General features: G+C 39.9%; 1 protein-coding gene across 3 annotated transcripts in view; it reads left to right on the top strand.

Moving 5' to 3' along the window:
• TRANK1 (tetratricopeptide repeat and ankyrin repeat containing 1) overlaps positions 1 to 21,872 on the top strand; it is a 65,767-nt gene extending 43,895 nt beyond the window's left edge. For all 3 annotated transcript variants that reach the window (XM_056334909.1, XM_056334908.1, XM_056334910.1), the window contains 11 exons: positions 222 to 421; positions 884 to 1,021; positions 4,333 to 4,473; positions 5,166 to 5,322; positions 6,488 to 6,576; positions 10,626 to 10,729; positions 12,384 to 12,516; positions 13,490 to 13,635; positions 15,099 to 18,157; positions 19,686 to 19,784; positions 20,980 to 21,872. In XM_056334909.1, the coding sequence (XP_056190884.1) occupies positions 222 to 421; positions 884 to 1,021; positions 4,333 to 4,473; positions 5,166 to 5,322; positions 6,488 to 6,576; positions 10,626 to 10,729; positions 12,384 to 12,516; positions 13,490 to 13,635; positions 15,099 to 18,157; positions 19,686 to 19,784; positions 20,980 to 21,092 (4,379 nt within the window). In that variant the 3' untranslated portion in view covers positions 21,093 to 21,872. The remainder of the gene's footprint in view (positions 1 to 221; positions 422 to 883; positions 1,022 to 4,332; positions 4,474 to 5,165; positions 5,323 to 6,487; positions 6,577 to 10,625; positions 10,730 to 12,383; positions 12,517 to 13,489; positions 13,636 to 15,098; positions 18,158 to 19,685; positions 19,785 to 20,979) is intronic.
• Positions 21,873 to 22,283: the final 411 nt, after the last annotated feature.

The following is a 22,283-nucleotide window of genomic DNA, read 5'->3' as shown; positions in this document are numbered from 1 at the left end:
CTTTGTAGCATGCTTGCTGATCTTTACAGGCCCAAGAATGAGGTCCACTCAAAATGGCAGAAACATGAAACAGACCTTACAAGTTCTCTCTTCTCTGCCTAGTGTTTTTGTCATGATGTTTCTTGATTTCAAAATTCTGACAAAAACTTTTATAAGTGTGTTTGCAAGAGAGTATGGGACAGTAAGACTGAAGTTTAAAATCTGTATTTTTCTTATTACAGGTATTCTCCGTTTAGCATCTGGAGTGGTTGATTTGCTTCAGCATTATTTCCCAGAATCTTTTGATCGGCTTCCTAAGGACTGTGGTCTTTTTGATGGACCAAAACCTACGGTCTTGGAGTCCTGCAGTGTTAGTGACCTAGCAATTCTGCTGAGGGGCAACAAAAGGAAAACACAACCCATTGAATTTGGAGCACATCAGGTTTGCTTTTCTTAGGTATACGGCTTTCTGCAGATTCTTCCAGCTCTGTTGCTAAATCATTTTGTGTGGACTGCCCACAACTTTCTTTTTTAAGCCCTTGTATCTTACTGGTAATTTATGCTTTTTAAACTTAGAAACCTTTATTGTGTTGGTTTCTCTATTTTCTTAATACGTGTCTGGCTCTTTCTGTTCTTTTACATCAGGTGTTGCCTGTCCCATTCCTTTATAACTCCAAATTTTCTTAGACCAGGTCTGCAACTGCAGATCAACTGTGCATTTGTCAGTCTTCTAGTGGCAGCTTTGTGACTTTTGCAGAGAGTTGTGGAATGTCTGTGTTAAGTGTTGTCTGGTTTTGCAAAGGCTATTGCATTATCGTGACATGTTGGTATGCTTTCTCCATGTAGCCGTTACCTCCCTCACCACCCCTAATATGTTCTTTTTTATTAATGTATTTTATGACAGGTGGTATTAGTGGCAAATGAAACTGCAAAGGAGAAGATACCGGAGGAACTTAGTTTAGCACTTGTACTGACAGTTTATGAAGCAAAAGGCTTGGAATTTGATGATGTACTCCTTTACAACTTTTTCACAGACTCAGAGGTATTTAATTTTCACCCATTTTCTGCATTTTTCCCTAAGTCTTAATTTTATATGTAGTCTAACTGGCTTTCCAGCTGGAGAAGGATTCCCCGTTTCCTCTGAAGATGGGTGATTTCATCACAATAGAAAACAGGGCTCATAGTTCTATGTCGTGAGACCATCTTCCATTTGTGCTGTGTTTTCCTTCAATATAAGGGAGAGCCTTGGGGTTCACACAACAGTGCATGCATGCGTGCATGCACACACACACTCTGCTGCTGCATATCAAGACTACTCTGCTAGCTTGGTTCAGGTCAGAGCAACTGGTGGAGGGACAATCCATCACCCTCTCATACTCTTTATCTTACACTGGAGTTCCAGGTCCCAGAAAAGCACCTTAGACCCCCTGCTTTGCATCACCACAAAATCGTAAAACAATTATGTTTAGAATCAAATCGTGTGTGTATGTGTTTTGTGGGGTGGCAGTGAGGAGCGTGTTCTGTAGCCCTCCACAGCTTAGCTCCAGAAAACTCATTCTGGTTCATGAGCTAGCACACCAAAAAGGTTGTGCTGGACTTGAAATCATTTCTCAGCCCCAGGCAAAATGAAACAGAATGATTTTTTAAAATTAGAAGCTTAGTAAACCAATTATGTTTAGAATCAAATAGTATGTGTATGTGTTTGGGGGAGGTGGGGTGGGGTAGCCATCCACAGCTTAGCTCCAGAAAACTCATTCTAGTCTAGCTCAGGAGCTGTCAGGAAACTTGGGAAGGTCTCACAGTCTATAGTGGAGACCATCGGCCACAGAATGGCCTTTGATAAAGACGTTCTTTCCTGGAGGTGTTTTGTGTTTTGTATTTCTTATTTCTTAGGTACTGCCTTTTCTCCCTTTCTAGTGGTCTGGGGAGCTCAGACCCTGTCTCTCCAGGGTTTCCTGTAGCTCCAGACCTGGCAGGGGTGCAGTCCTCAAGGCTCCTTGCGAAAAGCTGTGAACCCGCAGCAGCCTCGCTGTTGTTGCTGGAGCATCGCCAAGCCCTCCCTCAGCCTGCCTCCAGCCAAGCAGTAGGCAGCATCCTTATTGAACATGCCTGCAGAGACTTGAGAATGCCCACGGCTGAGTTTCTCTGCAATTAAACATTCAGTGTGAACATCTCTGTTGCAGATGCCCTCTGCCTCCAGCCTTCAAAACAGGGTCTCTCAGATGTGGTTTTCAGCACAGGAAAGCCACAGGAAAACTGAGGGCAGCTTACTGGTGGCTCATCATAGAGGTTAGTAGACATGTGAGGGCAGAAGAAAGGAGCCTGAGGTAAATGACCTTGTGTCTGGCTTACTGAGATTCGGGGACAGTACAGCGCTGGCTGCCATGGTAGATTTTTCAAAGATGATTTGGTTTTGGTGATGCAAGTTGTGCTCAGAAAAACAATGAACCATTCATCAGAATATAGCAGGATAAGTTTAACAGAGTTGAGTTGTGTAGAGCATTTTAACTTAGGCTAGCATATGTCAGGCCTGGAGAGCTGTTTTCATACAATTCTTTCGTTTTCCTGCGAGTCATGAGTAATTGAGTTGATTTGAGCAGCTAAACAAGCAGGCAAGGAAGCAGCTCACTCTGAGGTTTTCTAGTTTTGTAAAGCTGATTCTGTGAACTGTTTGTAAACACAGCAAATGTGGCTGCGTGCTGTTTGTAATGTGTTGGGTCTTCTTTTTATTGGGCTTGAAAATGGTATTTGAGATGTCTTGTTTCAAGAAGCAGATTTGAATGAAGAATCTAAAAGGAAAAAAAACCAAACCCCCCAAAACCAGCAGCTGTTGACCAAACTGATACCGTTAGCTGGTTGTCATTTTGTAATCCGTGATGGGTTTAGGAATGTTTTGATTGATGATTAAATTCAAAATACATTTTGCAAGAGAAACTTTCTGCATTTTTTTCCCTTAGGAAGACAGTTCACCTGTATCAGGTTGCTTAAAGCTCCAAACCGTATATATATAAAAAAATGCTGTTTCATCCTTACTAAGTGTATTTTTTTTGTGCCAGAAATTTGGCAGTATGTAATCAGTTTTCAATTAAATACCAAAAAGGGTGGGAAATGAACATAACTTAAAATATGCTTACGATTTTATGGGTTGTTAGTTTTGTGTGGGATCAGGAACCTGCAGAACAGTGTAATCAGGAGCTGGTATTTGTTACATGGCAAGAGAGTGCGCCACACCAATCTGCTGCCACACTTAACATACATTTGTGTCTCTGCAGATTTGTAGGATTTCTCACTTGTCGCTGTGTCAGAGTTAAATATTCTCTGACCAGAGACAGCTGCCCATCCTCACCTACAGGCTGAGATTGATCCAACATGTCTTAGCAGATTTTAGCATGATGGATTGTAACTCAGGAGCATTATCCCACCACTGTTTACCTTTCATCCTGCCCCAAGCTGGCAGGGAGTCTGGCCCAGTAGTCAGCACACCCCCACTGTGAGTCTGCCTCAGTGATTTGCAGTATTGGGATTTGTTGCAGAGTCCCTGGCCCTAGGAATAAACCTTGAGCCTCATCCATGATGAGGGTAACCTGATTTCTTCCTTTCCCCCATGGATGGGCCATCCATTGTAGGGGTGTACCTTCAAGTTTAGCTGAAAATTTATAGTTCACCCAAGGAGGTTTTAATGTTTAATATCAAATGTACTTATTTGATATATTAGGCAGTGCATATGGTTTGGATTTAGAAGTATCCTGAAGATACAGCAGTATCCTGAAATCACAAAGCAAGCATAATATAACAATGGCAATCAATACACAGTGGAATCACAACACAAACGTGATTCCCATTAGTGATGCTTATATGCTCCACCATCATGATGCTCAGCATCCCCAGTCCTCTAAAAAAGTAATTAAAGTAATATGTACCTTGAAGCCAGCTCAAGCCAGTTGCATTCTTCCAGGGTTGTTTTGTTTGTTGCTCAGTTTTTACCCGCTCTGTTGGACTGAGCCACATACTCACTTTCCCCCATGTTGGTCTGGGTGGCACAATAGGAGATTACTGTTTTAGGGAAAGATTTGTATTCGACTTGATGGCCACCTGGTACAGACATGTATCTCAAACAAAGGTTACCCTTCAACCCCACGTGCGTTGTGATGAAGTTCAGCTTTCTTGATGAAAATTGCTCATTATTCTTTACATTCTTCCCTGAGATTTTTTTTTTTTTTCTACTCGTCTCCTCTGAGCCTTCTTCAGTTGTGAGAGTGCTTTGGTCAATCACAACATATGACCTTATCTTTTGCATATGTGGACAGTAGTGATTGCTGCATACAAGTAAACCTCATTCTTTTGACATTTTAGGCTAGCAAAGAATGGAAGATAATTACTTCTTATACTCCTGATTCAGACGTGCAAGTAGGAAGCAAATTGCTAATCGAAATGCCTTTAGAGGATGCTACTGGTATGCAGAAAAGAACTTCCTTTAATGTGGAAATGTACAAGGTGAGTTTTTTGTAACATTAGGAATAGGAAGGCTAAATTAAATTCTTAAATCTTAGAAGTAGGGGAATTTTGTCAAGAAATCCTTTCATCCTGTAGTTCCATGCTTGTTGAGGTTGCTTTATCTTTTTAGTAGTTGATCGCATTTGTATAGTGTAATCTTGATTTTGAAAGATAAGAGGTTCTTTGTGTATGTAATTTGATAAGAGAACAAAAAACTACATGTAATAGACTTTTAGGTATATTTACAGAATAGCTGCAGTTAAAGCAAATAGCAAATGAGCATGTAAATATTATTGCTTTGGTCTGGTTTCAGGTCAGTGTCACTACCTTAAAATTAAGGAAACTTCTTAGAATCTAGTGAGTGGGTTATTTTCAGGATTGTATGGTAAAAAATGAATGATTATATGTGCAAGTGATTAGAAGGAAAATGGACTGTCACAGCTGGAGCAGCTAGATTTGCGGTAGCAGTAGTTGCATGCAAATTAGCTGGGAAATGGCTTATGTAATTGACAAATCATATGTTTAATATTTTGACTTGCTTACTTAAAGATACTTTGTTATTCATTCTGTATATATTCACTGTTTTCTTATAACCACGAATTGTGTTAGGCTGTTTCTAACAACTTAGCTCATTTCATTTATTTTATTTTATTGTGTTGTTTTTGTGTGGGGTTTTTTTGCTTCCACTTCAGATGCTGAATGGAGAACTAAAGCAATTATATACTGCCATTACAAGAGCCAGAGTAAATCTTTGGATCTTTGATGAAGACAGTGATAAACGAGCTCCAGCTTTTAAGTATTTCATCAAAAGAGAATTTGTTCGGGTTGTCAAAACAGATGAAAAGAAAGGTAAAGTTATCCTAAAGCTTTCTTAAAAGACTGTCAAACAGGACAGCCTACTCATGCTTTGTTGCTTTTAGGCTGTGTAATAAAGAAGTCACTCTTGGTCACTCTTAACAGTATGCCTTGATAAATGCCCTTGCAAATTCCCACTGTTTTCAGTAGGTCTTATTTCTTTTGGCTCTAAAGATCAGATGTGTATGTTAATACATAATTTCACTGCTAATTTATTAGTGTTAAGTTTGCTGTTGCAGAAGTCAGAGATCACTCAGATCTGATCTAGTAGTTAGTTTATTGAATTCTAACCAGTAAACGTAGATATGTAAAATATTTAGTAAGTACGGATGGATTGGTGGTCAATACTACATTTAAAGATCGAATGGGATACAAAGATTATCATGTAAGCTTACTATACATATCGTAACTGTTATACGCATGCAGAAATGTCACCAACCCATTGATATCTGGTGTCAGATAAGGGATCTCTCAGCCTCAAGGGGTAACCTTGAGAGGCGTCCCTACTGAAGGGGAGATCACCAGATCACCACCGCTCAGTCAGCTGCTATGGCTGGAGAACTCAATGCACCCTGATGGCTGCAGATATTTATGGTGTAAAGCAGTTGATTTGTACTCAGATTTTCTGCTGTGTTTATATGGTTTCAGCTGCTTACCAGCCCAATCTCCAGCCAGACTGGATTTTTTTGGTTTTGGTGCTGTGTTCTCGCTGGTAGACTCACACAATAGTATTAACTTTGGTTAGGTCTACTTGCTGAGCATCTGCCTGGACCAAGGATCAGTTAGTTCAAACAGAAGGGCTGCATCCGTCACACCTGCACAGTAATGAAGGATGTTCATGGAAGACCATCCCAGCTAAAAGCAATTTATCAAAGGAGAAAATTTGGTTTCTATAAAGACAGTGGATTTACTCAAAGTTTTGTCCAAAAAACAAGTATGATTTTTAAAGGTCTTTCAAAACCAAACCCAACTTGTTGATTTTTCAGCGCTGATTGAGAGGGATAAAATGTATTTAATTCGTAGTTACCGTTACTGATGTGAGCACAGATCATAAAGAATTTGGAACATTATGAGATGTTAATGCTTAGTTTTGGTACATGATAAGTGGTTTCTGTGGTTTATCCATTCTAACATGAAATGTTTACCTCTGACCTTCTAGATTTAGATGACAGCATGTTTGCTAAAACATCAACTCCAGAAGAATGGATTGCACAGGGAGACTATTATGCTAAACATCAGTTCTGGGCGGTAGGAGCATGTGTTTAACTGAAATAAGGATTCTTGTCTATTTTGGAACCATTTTTTTTTATTTACATCTATAAAATTATCTATAAACCTTCAGTTGCTCTGTAGCTGTGTATTTGAGTTTGTGGTTTGTAGTTGCGTAGGTGTCTACAGTGTACTTGTAAACATCTTGCAAGAAGTAAGCAGGGAGAGCAAGCCTATTGTCTGTAATCTCAAATGCAATACTATGAAATTTGCAGTCCAGTGAGGGAAATACATTTTAATGTGCACAAACAAAAGATCGTTGGAAAAAACAATTACTAGCAACAACTGGAATTGACTGGAATCTGTGAATCTAAACCACATGCTTGACAATATAATTACACATTACTGTAGGAAAATGAAAACATTTCTTGGAAGTATATTGATTTGGGTGATGATCTCTGAGCCCTTTTATGTTTTTTGGGGCAGGATACAGATACAAAACATGTGTTGAGGCACGGCACGTAAGAATGAAGGGAGCACTAAGAGAACTGCAGAAAGAGTAGCAAAATGATGCTTTCATTCCCTTGCTATTTAAAGAACATGGAGATTTTACAACCTTTTATTTCCTAAGCTGATAGTTAATACAATTCAGATATGAGATGACAGTTAATGGAATGGAAGAAAAACCCAGCCAGGATGACAACACCAATGAATTATTTTACAAGGAATTCAGAGATATCTCTAGATCAACTGCCCTTGCCTTTACAGGCAATTTTAACTTTCTAGACATCAACTGGGAATATCATACAGCAGACACAAACAGGTCCAGGAAATTTCTGGAGCATGTTGAAGATAACTTCTTGGTGCAGGTACAAAGGGAGCCGACTAGGAAAGATGTGCTGCTAGATTTATTGTTTGTAAACAGAGGGACTAATGGGCAAATTGTTGATTGGCGGCTGTCTTGATCACAGTGACCACGAAGTAGTTCAGTTTCAAATCGTTGGTGGCAGGAGAAAAACTGCCAGCAAAACTTTGACCCTGGATATGGGGAGAGCAGGCTTTGGGCTGCTGAGGGAGCTAGTTAGAAAGGTCCCTTGGGAATCTGCTTTTGAAGATCTTGGGGTCCATGAATGAAGGTCACTTTTTAAGAACATCTTAAAAGTGCAGGAGCAGGCAATTCCAAAGTGTCAGAAGTCAAGCAAGTGGGGCAAAAGGCTGACTTGGATGAGCAGGGATCTTCTAGAACTTAGGCGAAAAAGGAAAGTCTGTGGACATCGGAAGCAAGGACAGGTGACGTGAGAGGACTATAGGGATGCCGTTTGACACCGTAGGGAGAAAATTCGTGTAGCCGAAGCTTGATCAGAGTTCAAGCTGGCCAGCACTGCGAAGGACAGCAAAAAGGCCTTTTTTAAATACATCAACAGCAAAAGGAGGATCAGAGACAGCACTGGTCCATTACTTGATGAAGTCAGTCCCCTCACAGATAGGGACATAGACAAAGCAGAGACAGTTAATGCCTTCTGTGCCTCTCTTTAAAACTGATTATGGACCTTGGGACCCCCAGAGCCCAGTGTTGGAAGGCCATGGCTGGGGGGATGATAAACTCCCAGCCAACTCTGAACTTGTTTGAGACTTGCTGCTCCAGGTGGATGCACATAAGTCTGTGGGGCCCAAAGGGATTCATTACAGGGTACTGAAAGAGCTGATGGATTTTACTGCGAGACCTCTCTCCATTATTTTTCATTGGTCTTGGGAGTCTGGAGAGGTCCCAGTTGACTGGAAGCTGGCAAATGTCCCAATTTTCAAGAAGGGTAAGAAGGAAGACCCTGGTAATTTTAGGCCTTTCTGTCTCACTGCAGTGCCTGGTAAGATAATGGAGAAGGTTATTCTGGCTGTTCCTGAAAAACACTTGAGAGACAATGCAGTCATTGGTCGTAGCCAGCACATGTTCACAAGGGGAAACTCCTACTTAACCAACTTAATTTCCTTTTATGACAGCATCACCCATCGAGTTGGCCAAGGGAAGTGAGTAGATGTGGTGGGTTTGGATTTTAGCAAAGCTTTTGACACTGTTTCTCACACTGTCCTTCTGGGCAAGATGTCCAGCACAGCTAGACAAGCCCATAACACGTTGGGTGAGCAACTGACTGGACTCAAAGAGTTCTAGCGAATGGGGTTGTAACAGGCTGGTGGCCAGACACCAGGGCTCAGTGTTAGGCCCAGTGCTCTTTAATGATTTTATAAATGAACTGGATGCAGGAAGTGAATGTATATGAAGTAAGTTTGCCAATGATTCTAAATCAGGAGGAGCTGTGAACTCTCTGGAGGATAGAAAGACCTTACAGAGGGATCTGGATAGAGAGCTGCGCAATTACCAACTGTGTCAAATTTAACAAGAGCAAGTGCTGGATTCTGTATCTGGGATGGGGTAATCCTGGTTATACACACAAATTAGGGGATAAGAGGCTGGAGAGCAGCTCTGTGGAAAGAGATCTGAGGGTCTGGGTTGATGGCAAGTTGAATATGAGTCAACAGTGTGCTTTGACAGCAAAAAGGGCCAGCTGTGTCCTGGGGTGCATCAACAGCAGCATAGCTAGCCAGTCAAGGGAAGTGGCGGTCCCACTTTATGCTGCACTGTTGCAGCCCCACCTCAAGTACCGTGTGCAGTTTTGGGTGCCTCAATACAAGAAGGGCATCAAACTGTTAGAGTGGGTCCAGAGGAAGGCTACCAAGATGGTGAACGGTCTCAAAGGCAGGAGTTACGAGGGTCAACTGAAGTCACTTGGCTTGTTCTGCTTGGAGAAGAGAAGGCTGAGGGGTGACCGCATCGCAGTCTACAACTTCCTCCAGAGAGGCAATGGAGGGGGAGGTGCTGGTCTCCTCTCTCTGGTGACCAGCAATAGGACACAAGGAAATGGAAGGAAGCTGCATCAGGGGAAGCTCAGATGATGTGAGGAAAAGGTTCTTCAAAAAGAGGGTGGTTGGTCACTGGGAGAGGCTCCGCAGGAAAGTGGTCACGGCACCAAGCCTGTCAGAATTCAAGGAGCATCGACAATGCTCTTAGTCGTGTGGTTTAGTTTTAGGTAGTCCTGCAAGGAGCAGAAGTTGGACTCAATGATCCTGACGAGTCCCTTCCAACTTCAAATATTCTATGATTCTATGAAATAAAATTGTGGGTTTTTTTTTTATCATGGCAGAAGGAAAGCTGCCATTTTTTGCTGATAGTAACGTACAATTTTTATATGGAAAATAGATATCTATAACAAGGCAAAAATCAAAACAATCGGCTGCCACTGTACAGACAGTCTTTATCTACCCTTGAAAACAAAGGGCAATTTCCTAAATGGTCAGAAAATTGTTTAGATAAAAAATACACAGCTGAAAAAAATTCATCTTGAAATCTGAAATGTATTAGCTATATTATCTGCTTCTTTCTTTATAATCCTGTTCTTTGTTTATCATTGCCACATTAAGAAGAAATTATCTGGTGAATTTGGCAGTTCTAAGAGTAGCTTGCAACGTGCAATTTCTAAACAGAAGAAAATACTAAATTAATGGATAGAATAAAGAAATAATGGTGTTGCAGAATGAGCAAGGTGGTAATGAAGCAAACATTGCTAGGAGCATGGTAACTCATGCTGTTGCTCTTTAGCTTATCACAGAAAGGACCTGGTATGGTAAAACCATTAATAAAAGCTCCATGCTTTTTGATTTAACTTTACCCACATTGTTTTTCCTAACTTTTATTAATGGAATTTGTGGTAGATGCCTGGTGACTGGTCCATTAATGGTTTAGACCATCATTCAGATTGTGTGTGCTGTTTGTTCTATTGGCCTACCAGAAATGTTGCTTTCACTACTTCCATGTAAAACTTTGTTATTAAAATTCTAACTGTGATAGTCACTTGTAGACCGACTTTAAAGCTTTTCTTTTTGCCCTAAAAATATACTGCAATGTTTTGCCTTTTCCTTCTCCCAGGCACCCTGCCAGTCTTTCTGTTTTCCATTACAGTGACTGTAAAATTAAGTATTGCTTTTATGTGCTAAGCCATGCACGTGTGTGAATGCTGTGTATGATTTCACCCCAGGTTGCAGCCAAATGTTACCAAAAGGGAGGAGCAGCTGAGAAGTCAAAACTGGCCCTGGCACACGATGCTGTTCTCAAAGTGCACTCAAAGAAAAGCAGCCCCAAGTAAGTGTGAACACAGATGGGCAGGTGTCATTCTGCAGTGCCGGACCTCACAGGGTGTGTGCAGGGGGACATTCCTGTCACAGTTGTGGGACTGGACTGGAGGCACCAGAGAACCATGCAGGCTAGGTTAGGTGTCTGCACATCTTTCTTTGTCTGTGGGTGGTAAAAGAGATTTAAAAAATTGGAAAGTCTAGCACAGCTCCAACAGGATCTGGGCACTTTGGGGAGCAGAGGGAGCACTTGTATGCTGTAGGCTGTCCAGACCAAATGTGGCCATTGAAGGGGCTTACTGGTTATGTGAGAGAAAAGCAACAGGATTTGCATTACCTCAAAAGGCTTTATGTTCTTAGATGTAGACAGAACATACACCATCAGCAGTGCTCAACTCCAGTTAATCCCACTGCAGGTTCACCTAACAAAGAAGACGGAATGGTGGTACATATTGGGAAAGAAAAGCTGCTAACAAAAAGTGAGCTTTGGGGTGAAATTAGAGTCAATCTAAACAAGCAGAAGTAGATGTCAACCAAAGGGTGTTTTTAAAGGGACAGATTTTGAGATAAATCATTTAGTTCGTGCCGTCAGCTGGGCAAAACAGCTCAAGGGTTTGACAGGGAGGAAAGTTTGCAGTTTCATGAAGTGGTTGAAAAACTGCTTGGGACTTGTCTTAAATAAGACAGGAAAAACTTCATGAGGAGGATTCTAGACCTCAGTGAATTAATTCCTGCTCGTTCTGGGGAGGCTGAAAACTACTAGTCATAGCAGAGTGGGTAAGGAATGACTAGAACAGAGGAGGCTAGCACTGAAGGGAGGAGGGGGAAGGTCTAGAGAAATGTTATTGCTGGAGTTAGTCAAGATTTTACCTTTTAAAATCACCTGTTTTATATTAGTGGCCCTGGCTAGAAGTATAAAGATACTCATAACATTTTGTAATCATAGAGAATTTGTTGATGGGACTGAAAAAATGTTTTTTCAGTTGGTTGTGAGCTGTGGTGCTTGTCAACTGCGTAAAGCCTGAGAAGAAATTGGGTATATTAGGACATATTAAGTTGACAAAACGTGCAATAATGAAGCTGTGAAAGTGGCATTTTATTTTTTTTTTTTAGTAGCGGTATTAATGGTAGTGTACAAAGCATAAATAAGATACTGTGTGCTATATAATAGGGAATGCTCTGTATGCTTCTGATCCTCCAGGTTCAAGAATGATGAACTCAGACTAGATCTGGGAAGAAAATAAGACATGCTGCAAGGAAACCAGAAAGGCTGGGCTTGTTTGGTTATACAGAGCAAAGGCTGAGAACAAATTTGACTGTTGTCTTTAATGGCATTGGGGCTAAACAGCAGAAAGGAAGGGAGGAGCAAGTTAAGCTAGAAAGGAGGAGCAGCACAAAACCACACTAGTACACTTTAGTTTGAGAATTTTATTTTTAAAAAAAAGAAAAAAAAAAGCTTCTTGCTGCCAGAGCAGTGAGATTCTGGAATAGACTTCTGGACAGAAATGTGTCACCCCAACATATAACTAATTGTAAGGTAATACCTTATCAGGTTATATATGAAAAAGAACACATGATATCAGTGTTGGTTGGATTCAGTGGCAGATCACATGATCCTAAATTGAATTTGTATGTAGGCGGTAATTTTCTCTTACTTTCTACAGGGAGAAACAGATGGAATACATGACATTGGCTAAAACTTATTTGGAATGTGGAGAACCAAAACTATCATTAAAATGTCTGTTTCAATCAAAGGAGTTCCGGCTCTGTGCAGAACTGTGTAAAAAGTTAGGAAAGGTATTAAATCCTCTAAACTATCCTCTCCTTATCACTTTCCTTTTCCTACAGCTTTTTTCCCCTCATATTACTCATAAGGTGATAGTATTCTTCTGTGACATATTAGTAACTGAACTGAAACAGCTCTTTAAGCTGGGCCATTCAAGAGGAAGCATTTGTCACAGAATAGCCAGAAGGGAAATGAAGAGGACAGTGATGCAGTTATGCAGTCTAGGTTTATTTCTTTGGCTTTCCTCGAATGTCACCATCAGTCATTTATGCTTTGCAGTCGAAAGTTAATTAATGACCAGTTTAATGAAACTTATTTCTGCTTTGCAGTCGGAAGTTAATTAATGACCAGTTTAATGAAACTTAAGCTGTTATTTCATTCGATACTCTGATGATACTGAAATGTCACTGATTACACCATCTAAGTGGAACCTTGAAACTTGTAAGGGTTAAGTAATGTGCCAACAATAATTTTCTAAGTGTATGAGGATATTGAACATTTTTTGTTTGCAGTGTTTCCACTGTGTCCTGGTTTCGGCTGGGATAGAGTTAATTTCCATCCTAGAAAGAAGGTAAAGGTGTTGTTCCCAAATATTTAAAGTTTAGGATACAAGGTTAGGGTTCCCATTCTGCATCCATAACTATTTTAATCTAATTCTGTTGATTCTGAGAAATTTGCAAGTCAACAGAAGTGTGTATGGTGTTTTTTAACAGGCAGAGCTGGGTGAATAAAAAGTGCTTTGGAAATCCTGTATAATACCTTTAATTTTGCATTCCAGTTTTTTGGACACACGTTTTTAAGGATTTTTTAAAATTTTTTCGATTTTAATGATGATTACTTCAGTATGTATTTGATTACATTCAGATACATTTATTAAAATGTGCTTATCTGTGAGATGCCTACCTGATGGAGTTACTGAATTCTATTTATGTAGTTTTGACTGTTTAGAGCACTTCAGTTTCATTACTGATTTCTGCATTGCAGATGAGAGATGCTGCAGTTTACTATCAGAAAAGCCAGTGCTACAAAGAAGCATCTGAATGTTATGAACAAATTGAGGAGTTTGATCTGGCAATTAAAATGTATTGTCAAGAAGAACTCTATGAAGAAGCAGCAAAGGCAGTTGAAAGGTATGTCTTCCAAGATGGTATTGGAATATAATTCTCCTTTCCATTTCCAAATTCACAATAATACTGCTGGTTTGCCATCAAATTTTCACGAGTTTTGGATGGTGGCTTTGTTTTATATCAAGTTAAATTAACTTTGTCAGAATTCTCACTTTGGTAATGATAACATGGTGAAAGCATCCTACTGCATTCACAGCTGGAGCAGTGACTTAGCTTCATTTTCCTGGGAATTTTTCCCAGTCTTTATTACTAGTCATGTAATTCTCCTTCAGCCAGTAAATATGACAAAAATATTTAATAGAAGTATTAAATACTTCTCTTTTAAGACTTAAATAGTAATGGATTTAGCCGCTTAGTCACTGACTTCTGTAGGAGTTATACCATTAGATGTATATGTAATGCAGCAGTTGTTGTGGCAAATAAACTATTTGCCTCTTCAAAATCTCTAACTTAAGAGCAAAGAATAGTTATTTAAATGAGCAGCTTGCACTGCCTCTCTGACAGATTCTTGGTCCCAGTCTCTGAGATTAACTTTTCCACACCGTCTCTGCTGTGCTGGCTCAGAGCAGTTAAGAACTGCTTCAGACTGTGCTTCATAAACTGATCTTATTAGTATCTTTTTGACAAAACTTTGCCTCTGGCACCACCCCTGTGACCTCATTTGCACATTCTTGTACTGCGTAAACAGTTCATTTATTGGCCACACTTTTCATTACACCTAAATTAATTGATTACTTTTGAAGAAGGTGTACAGCAGTTAAAATTCTAGCAAGCCTACAGTTACACACCTTCACTGAAATCCTTTGTGATGTACCTTAATAATGACAGTTGGGGTTTTTAAGCTTGTTTAATACATAGAGATAGTTTGATCAAAAGTTCAAGCATTCAAGTCATCTTGCCAACTAAGTTAAGGTGCTTAGGCACTTAATAAGGAGCAAAGTATATAGAAGTACATACAACAGAATTGAAAGAGTTGTCTAAACTGACCAGTTTATGTAAATTTTTCAGAATATTATCTATATTGACTTGTGGAGAATTCACTGAAATTCGTGTTTATTTCATTCTGGCTTCTGTTCATGTTAACAACCATTTTGTATTGAGGTTTACTTTAATAAACAGAAGATTATCGCTGACAAAACATGATAAAAATAATCTGTACAGTGATTTGACAGCATGGGGAAAGATCCACTAATGCTGTAAACCTCATGATCTTAATTGGTAGCAGAAGTTTTAATGGTCTTGCTTCAGACAACCTTATGTTGTAACTAAGTTCTTTCTGTAGATCTTTTAAAATCACGTGATTGTTGGGGTTTTTTTGCGTGACGGACATATAACTTGCAGTAGTTGGCCTTTTTGAAGGCTTCTGGGGGCAGCTATTTGTTTAATGTCTTAGGGGCTTTTTAGAAACGCAGTGGTTTTTTGTCTAGGTTAGTCATCTGTGGTAGTAAGTTGATCTGTTATTTCAGATACGAAGAGATGTTAAATACAAAAGGACAGATGGTTTCCAAACTCTCGTGTACAGCAAATCAGTTGTATTTGGAAGCAGCTGCAAAGTACCTGAGTATGAACAGAACTGAGGAAATGATGCGAGTCCTTTCAAAACTTGATATAGAAGATCAGCTTGAGTTTCTGAAGTCTCGTGGATGCTTGCACCAAACAGCAGACTTACTGAAAAGGGAAGGTCGAGAGGAAGAAGCTGCAAAGTTAATGAAACAACATGGGTTTGCTCTGGAAGCCGCCAACCTCACAGCTATAAAAGAGTTCCGTGCATTGTGTTTGCTTGCTGCAGCACGTGCTGGTGTGACTTGCTGCTCAGAATCAGACCTGGTGAACATGGAAGTCATCCTAAAGGAAGCCCTTGAACTTTGTGAACAAACCGAGCAGAAGTCTGGCATTGCTGAGGCTGTGTTTTTGCAGGGAGCTCTGACAGGAGACTGCACAAAGCTGAGCAGTGCATACAGTCAGTTCCTCTCTCTGAATCATTCTGCTGGTGCAGTTGAAGCTCTCTTTGCATTATCTCGCTGCAGCACTCCTAACCAGAATATCCTCTTTATGGCAATGCGTGGCTTAATGGCTCTTCTGAGTCTGGTTAGGGGTTTGAAGAAAGCAGCCACCAATGCAGAGAAAGATATGGTGAAGTCATGTTTTGCCTATTTTGGGATTGTCCCAACAGGTGACAGTTGCCAGGTGTCTCAAAATGAAGCTGAACCTATTCTCAAGTTTTTGTCAGACAAGCCAAGCCTGAAAGAGAGGAAGACAAAAGGTGATTTCTCAGTAAGCACAGAGGAGGTAAAATCGGCTTTGAAGCAGCACTTGTTAAGCAGGTTGTGCTCTATCACCCATGAATTACTGAACAAGCATTACCCTGATACTTGTATGAAGTTCATTGCTGGCTTGAACTGTGAAGACAAAACCTGTGAGGGTTACCATAAGCCCTTGTTGCGCCATGAAGCAAAGACAATATTTCAGTGTAAAATGCATTTGGTGGCAGTAAGTGGACTGCTGTTGGAAGCCAGGTGCATTTTCCCTAAAGAGCTGCTGAATCAGTGCAAAAGCTTTGATGATATTTTGAGTGCTCACAGATATGCATCATGTAAAGCCCTCCTAGAGATGTTTTTTCCTAATCATTTTCATTTGAGAATACTGTCTGAGAACCCAAAGGCATGCAAAGAAATACTGGAATTCAGTGACGTTATTTCCAAACCCTGTAGGGCGGCGTTGAAGGAGTATATCACATTCAAGTTTAAAAAGGAGGACACTGCAGCCAGAAGAGAATCAACTGACTTGTGGCTAAGTGCCATGCAAGTTTTCATCTTATCTTCGGGATATCCTGAAGAATTTGAGAAACTTCTTTTTAAGGAGGAGGATGATTATAACAAAGAGCTTAACTTTGCCTTGTTAAAGGCAAAAAACTTACCAAAGACTAAAGGCCAGGGAGGAAAGGCCAAAGGAATAGAGGGCAGACATGGTATGTTGCTACCTGACAAAAATACTGAAAACGCAGGAAGAACACACTTGTGCTTCATTAGACTCCTTCAAAATTCACTTGAGCAATTCTATGTTCATAAAAACCCAGAAAACTGTAAAAGGTTTTTTTTCCGTTTTATGAATGTCCTGGTTAAGAAATGCACGAGATACCTGATTCCAAGCATAGGAAATACGGTGATGTTGTTGGAATTCCAGTATATTCTCTGTTGTGCTGTCTTGATGCGTCTCTCCAAGAACATCACACTCTGCTTTCCAAAAAGTTACATTGCTCTCATTCATTACTGGGAGTTTTTGTTCAGAAGCAAGGGCCATAACAAAGAACCTAGAGACTCATTTTCTATTATACAAGAGTATAGACCAAAGGACGCATACGTAGCTGTACAGAATTTCAGATCTCATCTCTGTTATCTGGCTGAAGTTTTGTGTGGTATTCATGGAAGGTTCAATGTCATTCTGGATGCTTTTGGGGATCCTGACTGCATAACTTCAGGGGAGGCTGAGCGGACTGTAGTGCTGTGCCTAGTGATGTTACTGAATGCTGACCAGGTGCAGAATTCTAAATATCGATCCCACTTATGCCACCACTTTCCTGAAATCAAGACAATGCTGAAATCAATGCAGAAAGACTCTCCCTCTAAAGTGCCTGCAAGATTGCTAAGGGTTGTGGAACAAGTGAGTGATGCTACACGTGTAAGAGAGATTGCTGCAGGCCTGCAGGAGCTGCTGACAGAGCGAGATGCAGAGCACTTGGTTGACTGCCGGTGGAAGTGGGACTCTGCCTACACTCAGGGGCACCCACCCATACGGGGCATCCTGTACGAACCCATAAACCTTGACAGGTTTACGACCTCTTTGGATAAGACAGAATATGCTGATGAGCTAGAAAAGGAACTTGAAAGGGTTCATTGCTTAGAGGACCAAAAAGATCCCCTGGAAGTCATTGCACTCAGCAAGCAACAGAGGCAAGAGCAGAAAGCATCTGCCCAACGCCACCTGCGTCGTGTCTTTCATTTTGTTTCTCTGTGCATGAAATGGAAAAGGAAGGCCTGCTCCAAAGCTGAGTCTGTTGCGATGGAAGGAGAGGAATTTGTATCAGAGATCTTCAAAAAAGCAGATATTGACCAAACACAGTGTGACCTCTGTGGAGTCAGATTTATCCAGAGCTCTGAGAACTATTTCAGCCGAGCAGAAAACATGGAGGCCGACACTTCTGAAACTGTGACACCAACAGAGATCAGTGGGGAAGGAAATGCAATTTCTGTGGCCAGCGAGGCTTACATAGAGCACCAAAACACAGATGAACACAGAAAGAATAATGCTGTCTACACATCCTATGTCGACTTTTTCAGAAGAAAGGTAGATCCAGTAATACAGGATGGACTGGAGGTAGTGGACGCCATTACACAGAAGACTTATACCCAAGACCATTTAGCATATAAAGAAGGTTCCAACTTAAGCCAGAGAAAAATCAAAGAGAATATTAAGAAGATTTCAGATGCAGTAGAGGAAATCTACGAGAGAAAAGCCTGGGCTAAAGGTAGGACCTTTCCAGTTTTCTTTTAAACAATATGTCATTTGTGGCCAAACTTCTAGACCTGACAAAGCTCCATTTGAAAATCTCAGTGCGGTCAAGAGAAAGATATTTCCGGGTATTTCAGGTAGCTGAGGAAAAGAAGAACAGAGACAGCTGAAAATATTAAAAAACATATTTTCACCTCTTCCAAACACAAAATAAGACATCAAATAGTACAGGTAAAGTGAATTTTAACTGCACGATCAAGTGCTGAATTTATAGTCTTACAGCAGCCTGTTACATTAGACCAGGTAAACTTCGCTAATATTTCTGCTGTTTCCTACTTACTTAGTTCTGCTAGCCATAGTAATTGGGATTCGCAGGAGTAGAGTGTTAGGAGTACTTGGAGTCTTGGTTAAGGATACCTCTGACTAGTCTGCCCTTGAACTTGTAGTTTTCCTAGGGATGAACAAAAGTGGATACTTAACTACAAATCTCTGGGGTATCAGACACTCAAAGGCAACCCTGCTATTATAAAGTCCAGTAAATTATGTACTTAAGGCATATGTATTTTGATATTTGTCCTCCCCCCCCCCCATATGTTTAAAGCATTATACTGTGTTGATTTTTGCAAGCAAAATTGAACCACTGAATGAGTTGTCCTAGGAGCAAAATTGTTTGGGCTACTTGCTGTGGGAAAGTGACATCTTAAGTCAAAACATTGTTAACTGGCTTTAGTTGTAGGAATCCACCAACCCTGTCAAGCTGTCACTTTGCTTGGGATGTCTTGACAGTAGTGAAAAACTGTAATATTTGATATGTTCATCAGCTCTGATCAGTGAAATTCGTTAAATCTCTTAACTAAATGTTAGGTAGTGGTCTTCATTTGTAAGCTTTATCTTTACTCTTAGTGGAAAGCGTTTACTTATGGATGAAATCCATGAAGTTTTGCTTGTTATTTATTTGGCTGTCTGCTCAATGAACCATGATAGTGATCAATATGATAGATGTAGTAGGCTCAATTAGGTAATAGTTGATTTTGTTATGACAGTTGCTTGATGACTGTTACCTTGTTCTTCCACTCAGTAAAAATATATTTTCCGAAATTATTTGCCTTTGAAATTACTTTTCCCTCACTTTATAACAAGCATTTTTCAAGTCCTTAGTGGTGCAGTTAAGCAAAGGCTGCAACATCTCGGGTCCATGTTTTACTTTGACCTGTATAATTTCAGAGGGATAATGAAAGCCAGGAACTTTAATACCCCAAAATAGATAAACCGGAACGTTTTCAGAAGTTTCAAGTGCACCTTAAAAAGGACAGCACAAGGATGGAGAGCTGCTTCTCTGACAGTGCTAGTAATGTTGATTGGAATGGGGAGTAATACATGCAGCATCTTCAACCTCAGTAGTGAATTTACCTGCACGTGAAATCACTGGTGACTGAGACTTCTTGCTTGGCAGCTCAGTGTAACTTTGTTTGGTGCTTGGCTTTTAGCTGCTGTCCATCTTTCAGCTAGTGTTCTTACAGAATGTTAATTGTGCTTCTTTTCAGCTGAAGAAATAATAACCAAACATGCCAACAAATTGGTTGCCACCGTTGATGAGGCTCGTAAGTGGCTGAAGAAAACGGATTCTCCTAGGATGAAAGAAGGTACGTTTTCAAATTGCACGGGTTTCTGTGCCCTCTAGAGGGCACTGTTCAGTAATGGTCTCTTAGCATCAATTTAGTCTCCAAGTCACCCGTGTTGTGGATATTCACTTACCCTCGAGGCAACAAGAAATTGGCGTACCAGTCTTTCCTCAATGGCTCTTTAAAAGAGCATGAGCCTCGCAGCTGGTTACGGAGTAGCCAGGATGGAGCAGGCCTCCTCCCCAGCACTCAGTGGATTCCAGCCTGCGTAACGTACGTGTGTGTGTGTGCACACAGGCACACGCAGATGCACACATAACTGTGGCTCAGATGCAGCCTTCAGGACAGAAACTTGGGTGGGGGGAACAGAAGACAAGCTATCTTCACCTTCATCAGTAAGATAGCGCTGTTTCTTAACTCTGCTGCAGCAGTGTGTTTATGAGCAGTGGGGATCCAAGTTCTTGGAAAGCAGCTTCCTAACAAAACTGATCCTTAGCTAGCTTTTAAGAGTTCTGTGGAAAAACATTATATATGCAGTTGGCTTTCTTTTGCTTTCACTTCCATTTCACTTGGTTTCACACCAGAAGTAACATACATTGATGCAGTCTATTGCTTCACAGACCTCTGAGGACAAGTTTAAGACTACATTGTGCCTACCTGTATGTCCAGGTTTAAGCAAATATTTAGGTGGTGAGATTGCAACAATTGCACAAAAAGACAGCAGTGATCAGGCTTACAAATTGCACTATATGTAAAGTATTAAAGTAGTTCTGGTTTAGAAAATCTGATTGCGATAAAGCCTTGTGTAACACTTTCCCATTCTGAGAAAGATATACTTAATAAAACTACATGGGAGGGCTCCCATAGTCTCACAAGGAACATTGTAGTCTGTTTTATGAAGTCAGTAAGCAATTGTATTGTCTGCTGAAACTGAACCTTGAGAGAGGAGTCATACATCTTACAAAAAGTCAAAAGCAGTAACAATAGGAGCAGAGATCTTCAGTGTAAAAATTAATTACTAGTGCAGCAAGTGGCTTAGCAGTCTCTAGCAGAACTCTGAAGTGTATTGTCATGTTAAGCTCAGTACTTCTTAAACGTGATTATATACATACAAAGGTATATTGCTGACATAAAATAGCAATGACATAGCTTGTGATAAGAGTAAAAGGTGTTGGGGTTTTCCATTCTGTGTTAATTATTTTTTTTTTAAATACAGGCTTTGTGCATGATAAAGACTTGGAAAATGAAGTAGAAGATGAAAGCATGGCTTTTGAAGAACTTGCCTATAAAAAACCTTCAAGAAAAAAAGGAAGATACGGGAAATGTTAATTAGAAAAAATACGCAGGTGGCTATTCTATGCTTTTAATCTAATTTTAGAACAAAAAAATGTTGTTAAAAAGAAAAATAGAGGGATGGGGTCAGAAATAGGAAGATTCTGAAGAAAAATAATTATTTATGCTATTGGGTTTTGTATCACTTGTGTCAGAATAATTGCCTGTGTGGTGACAATGTAATTGTTAAAACCTACGATAGGGCACATTTCCTTTCAAACCTATGTGGTAGCTTGAAAATAACAAAAAGAGAGACAGAGACCCAAACAAGTAGTAAAAACCAATAATGTTTCTGCCTTATCTCAGGGGTATTTTTCCACTCAGTCGTCTTTTTCTTTTTCCCTGTTACTTTACATCATCATTCTTCTGAGCTAGAATACTCAGAAAAATGTAAGGATACTTTCTCTGATTTTAAGAGGTTTTAATTGTTTTTAGGTTACCATTGTAAACCTGCTGTATTCTGAGTCTTATATATGGAAATTCTTGAGTCTTCAGGTGCGATACTTACAGTATCTCTCTTTTCTATTTTTATGACAAGGACAGTAATTTCTAAACACATTCGTTTTTAACTGTACCTCTAATTAGACAGGTATAGAAGTTATGGATTGTCTTCTATTGAATCAAGTTTTGATATAAACTTACCTGTAAATATTGAAATATAGATAATCTTGTAAAAGAGTATTACACATTTTAAGTGTTTTGTAATTTTTAATTGATACAGGGATTATTGTAATGTATAATAACATTTTTATAAAACCTGTAAGATTTTTAAAATCACTTGATTTTGTCTTATTTTTTGAATACTTTCTGAAAGCCATGTGTGACTGACTGCATGAGTGACATTTACAAGTTGGGTCCAAAATGGGTTCATACTGGTAGTGTTTTACTTCTGGGATTTCAATGTCTCCAACATACTGTAATCTCCTTTAGCAGCATTTTAAATGTTAACGTAATTAGAATATTAGTTGTTGAAATACTTTGCCTTGAAAAGGGAGCTACTTTGTATATGTAACAAATTGTTTCAATAATTACCTTTTGCCAAAATCTTAGTAACTGGCTATTATGCTCAATGCCATGGAAGTGGGACATTTTACATGGGTGAAAATGAAATGTTAGTGTAGAATGGAGCAGCGTGGGCAGCAGTAATAGTTACCTATTGCATTGTAGTTGCTGTTGTCTGCCAGAAGA

The sequence above is a fragment of the Falco biarmicus genome, chromosome 4 (assembly GCF_023638135.1).
Source record: "Falco biarmicus isolate bFalBia1 chromosome 4, bFalBia1.pri, whole genome shotgun sequence".
Taxonomy (NCBI): Eukaryota; Metazoa; Chordata; class Aves; order Falconiformes; family Falconidae; genus Falco; species Falco biarmicus.
This window is presented reverse-complemented; position numbering and strand designations above follow the sequence as displayed.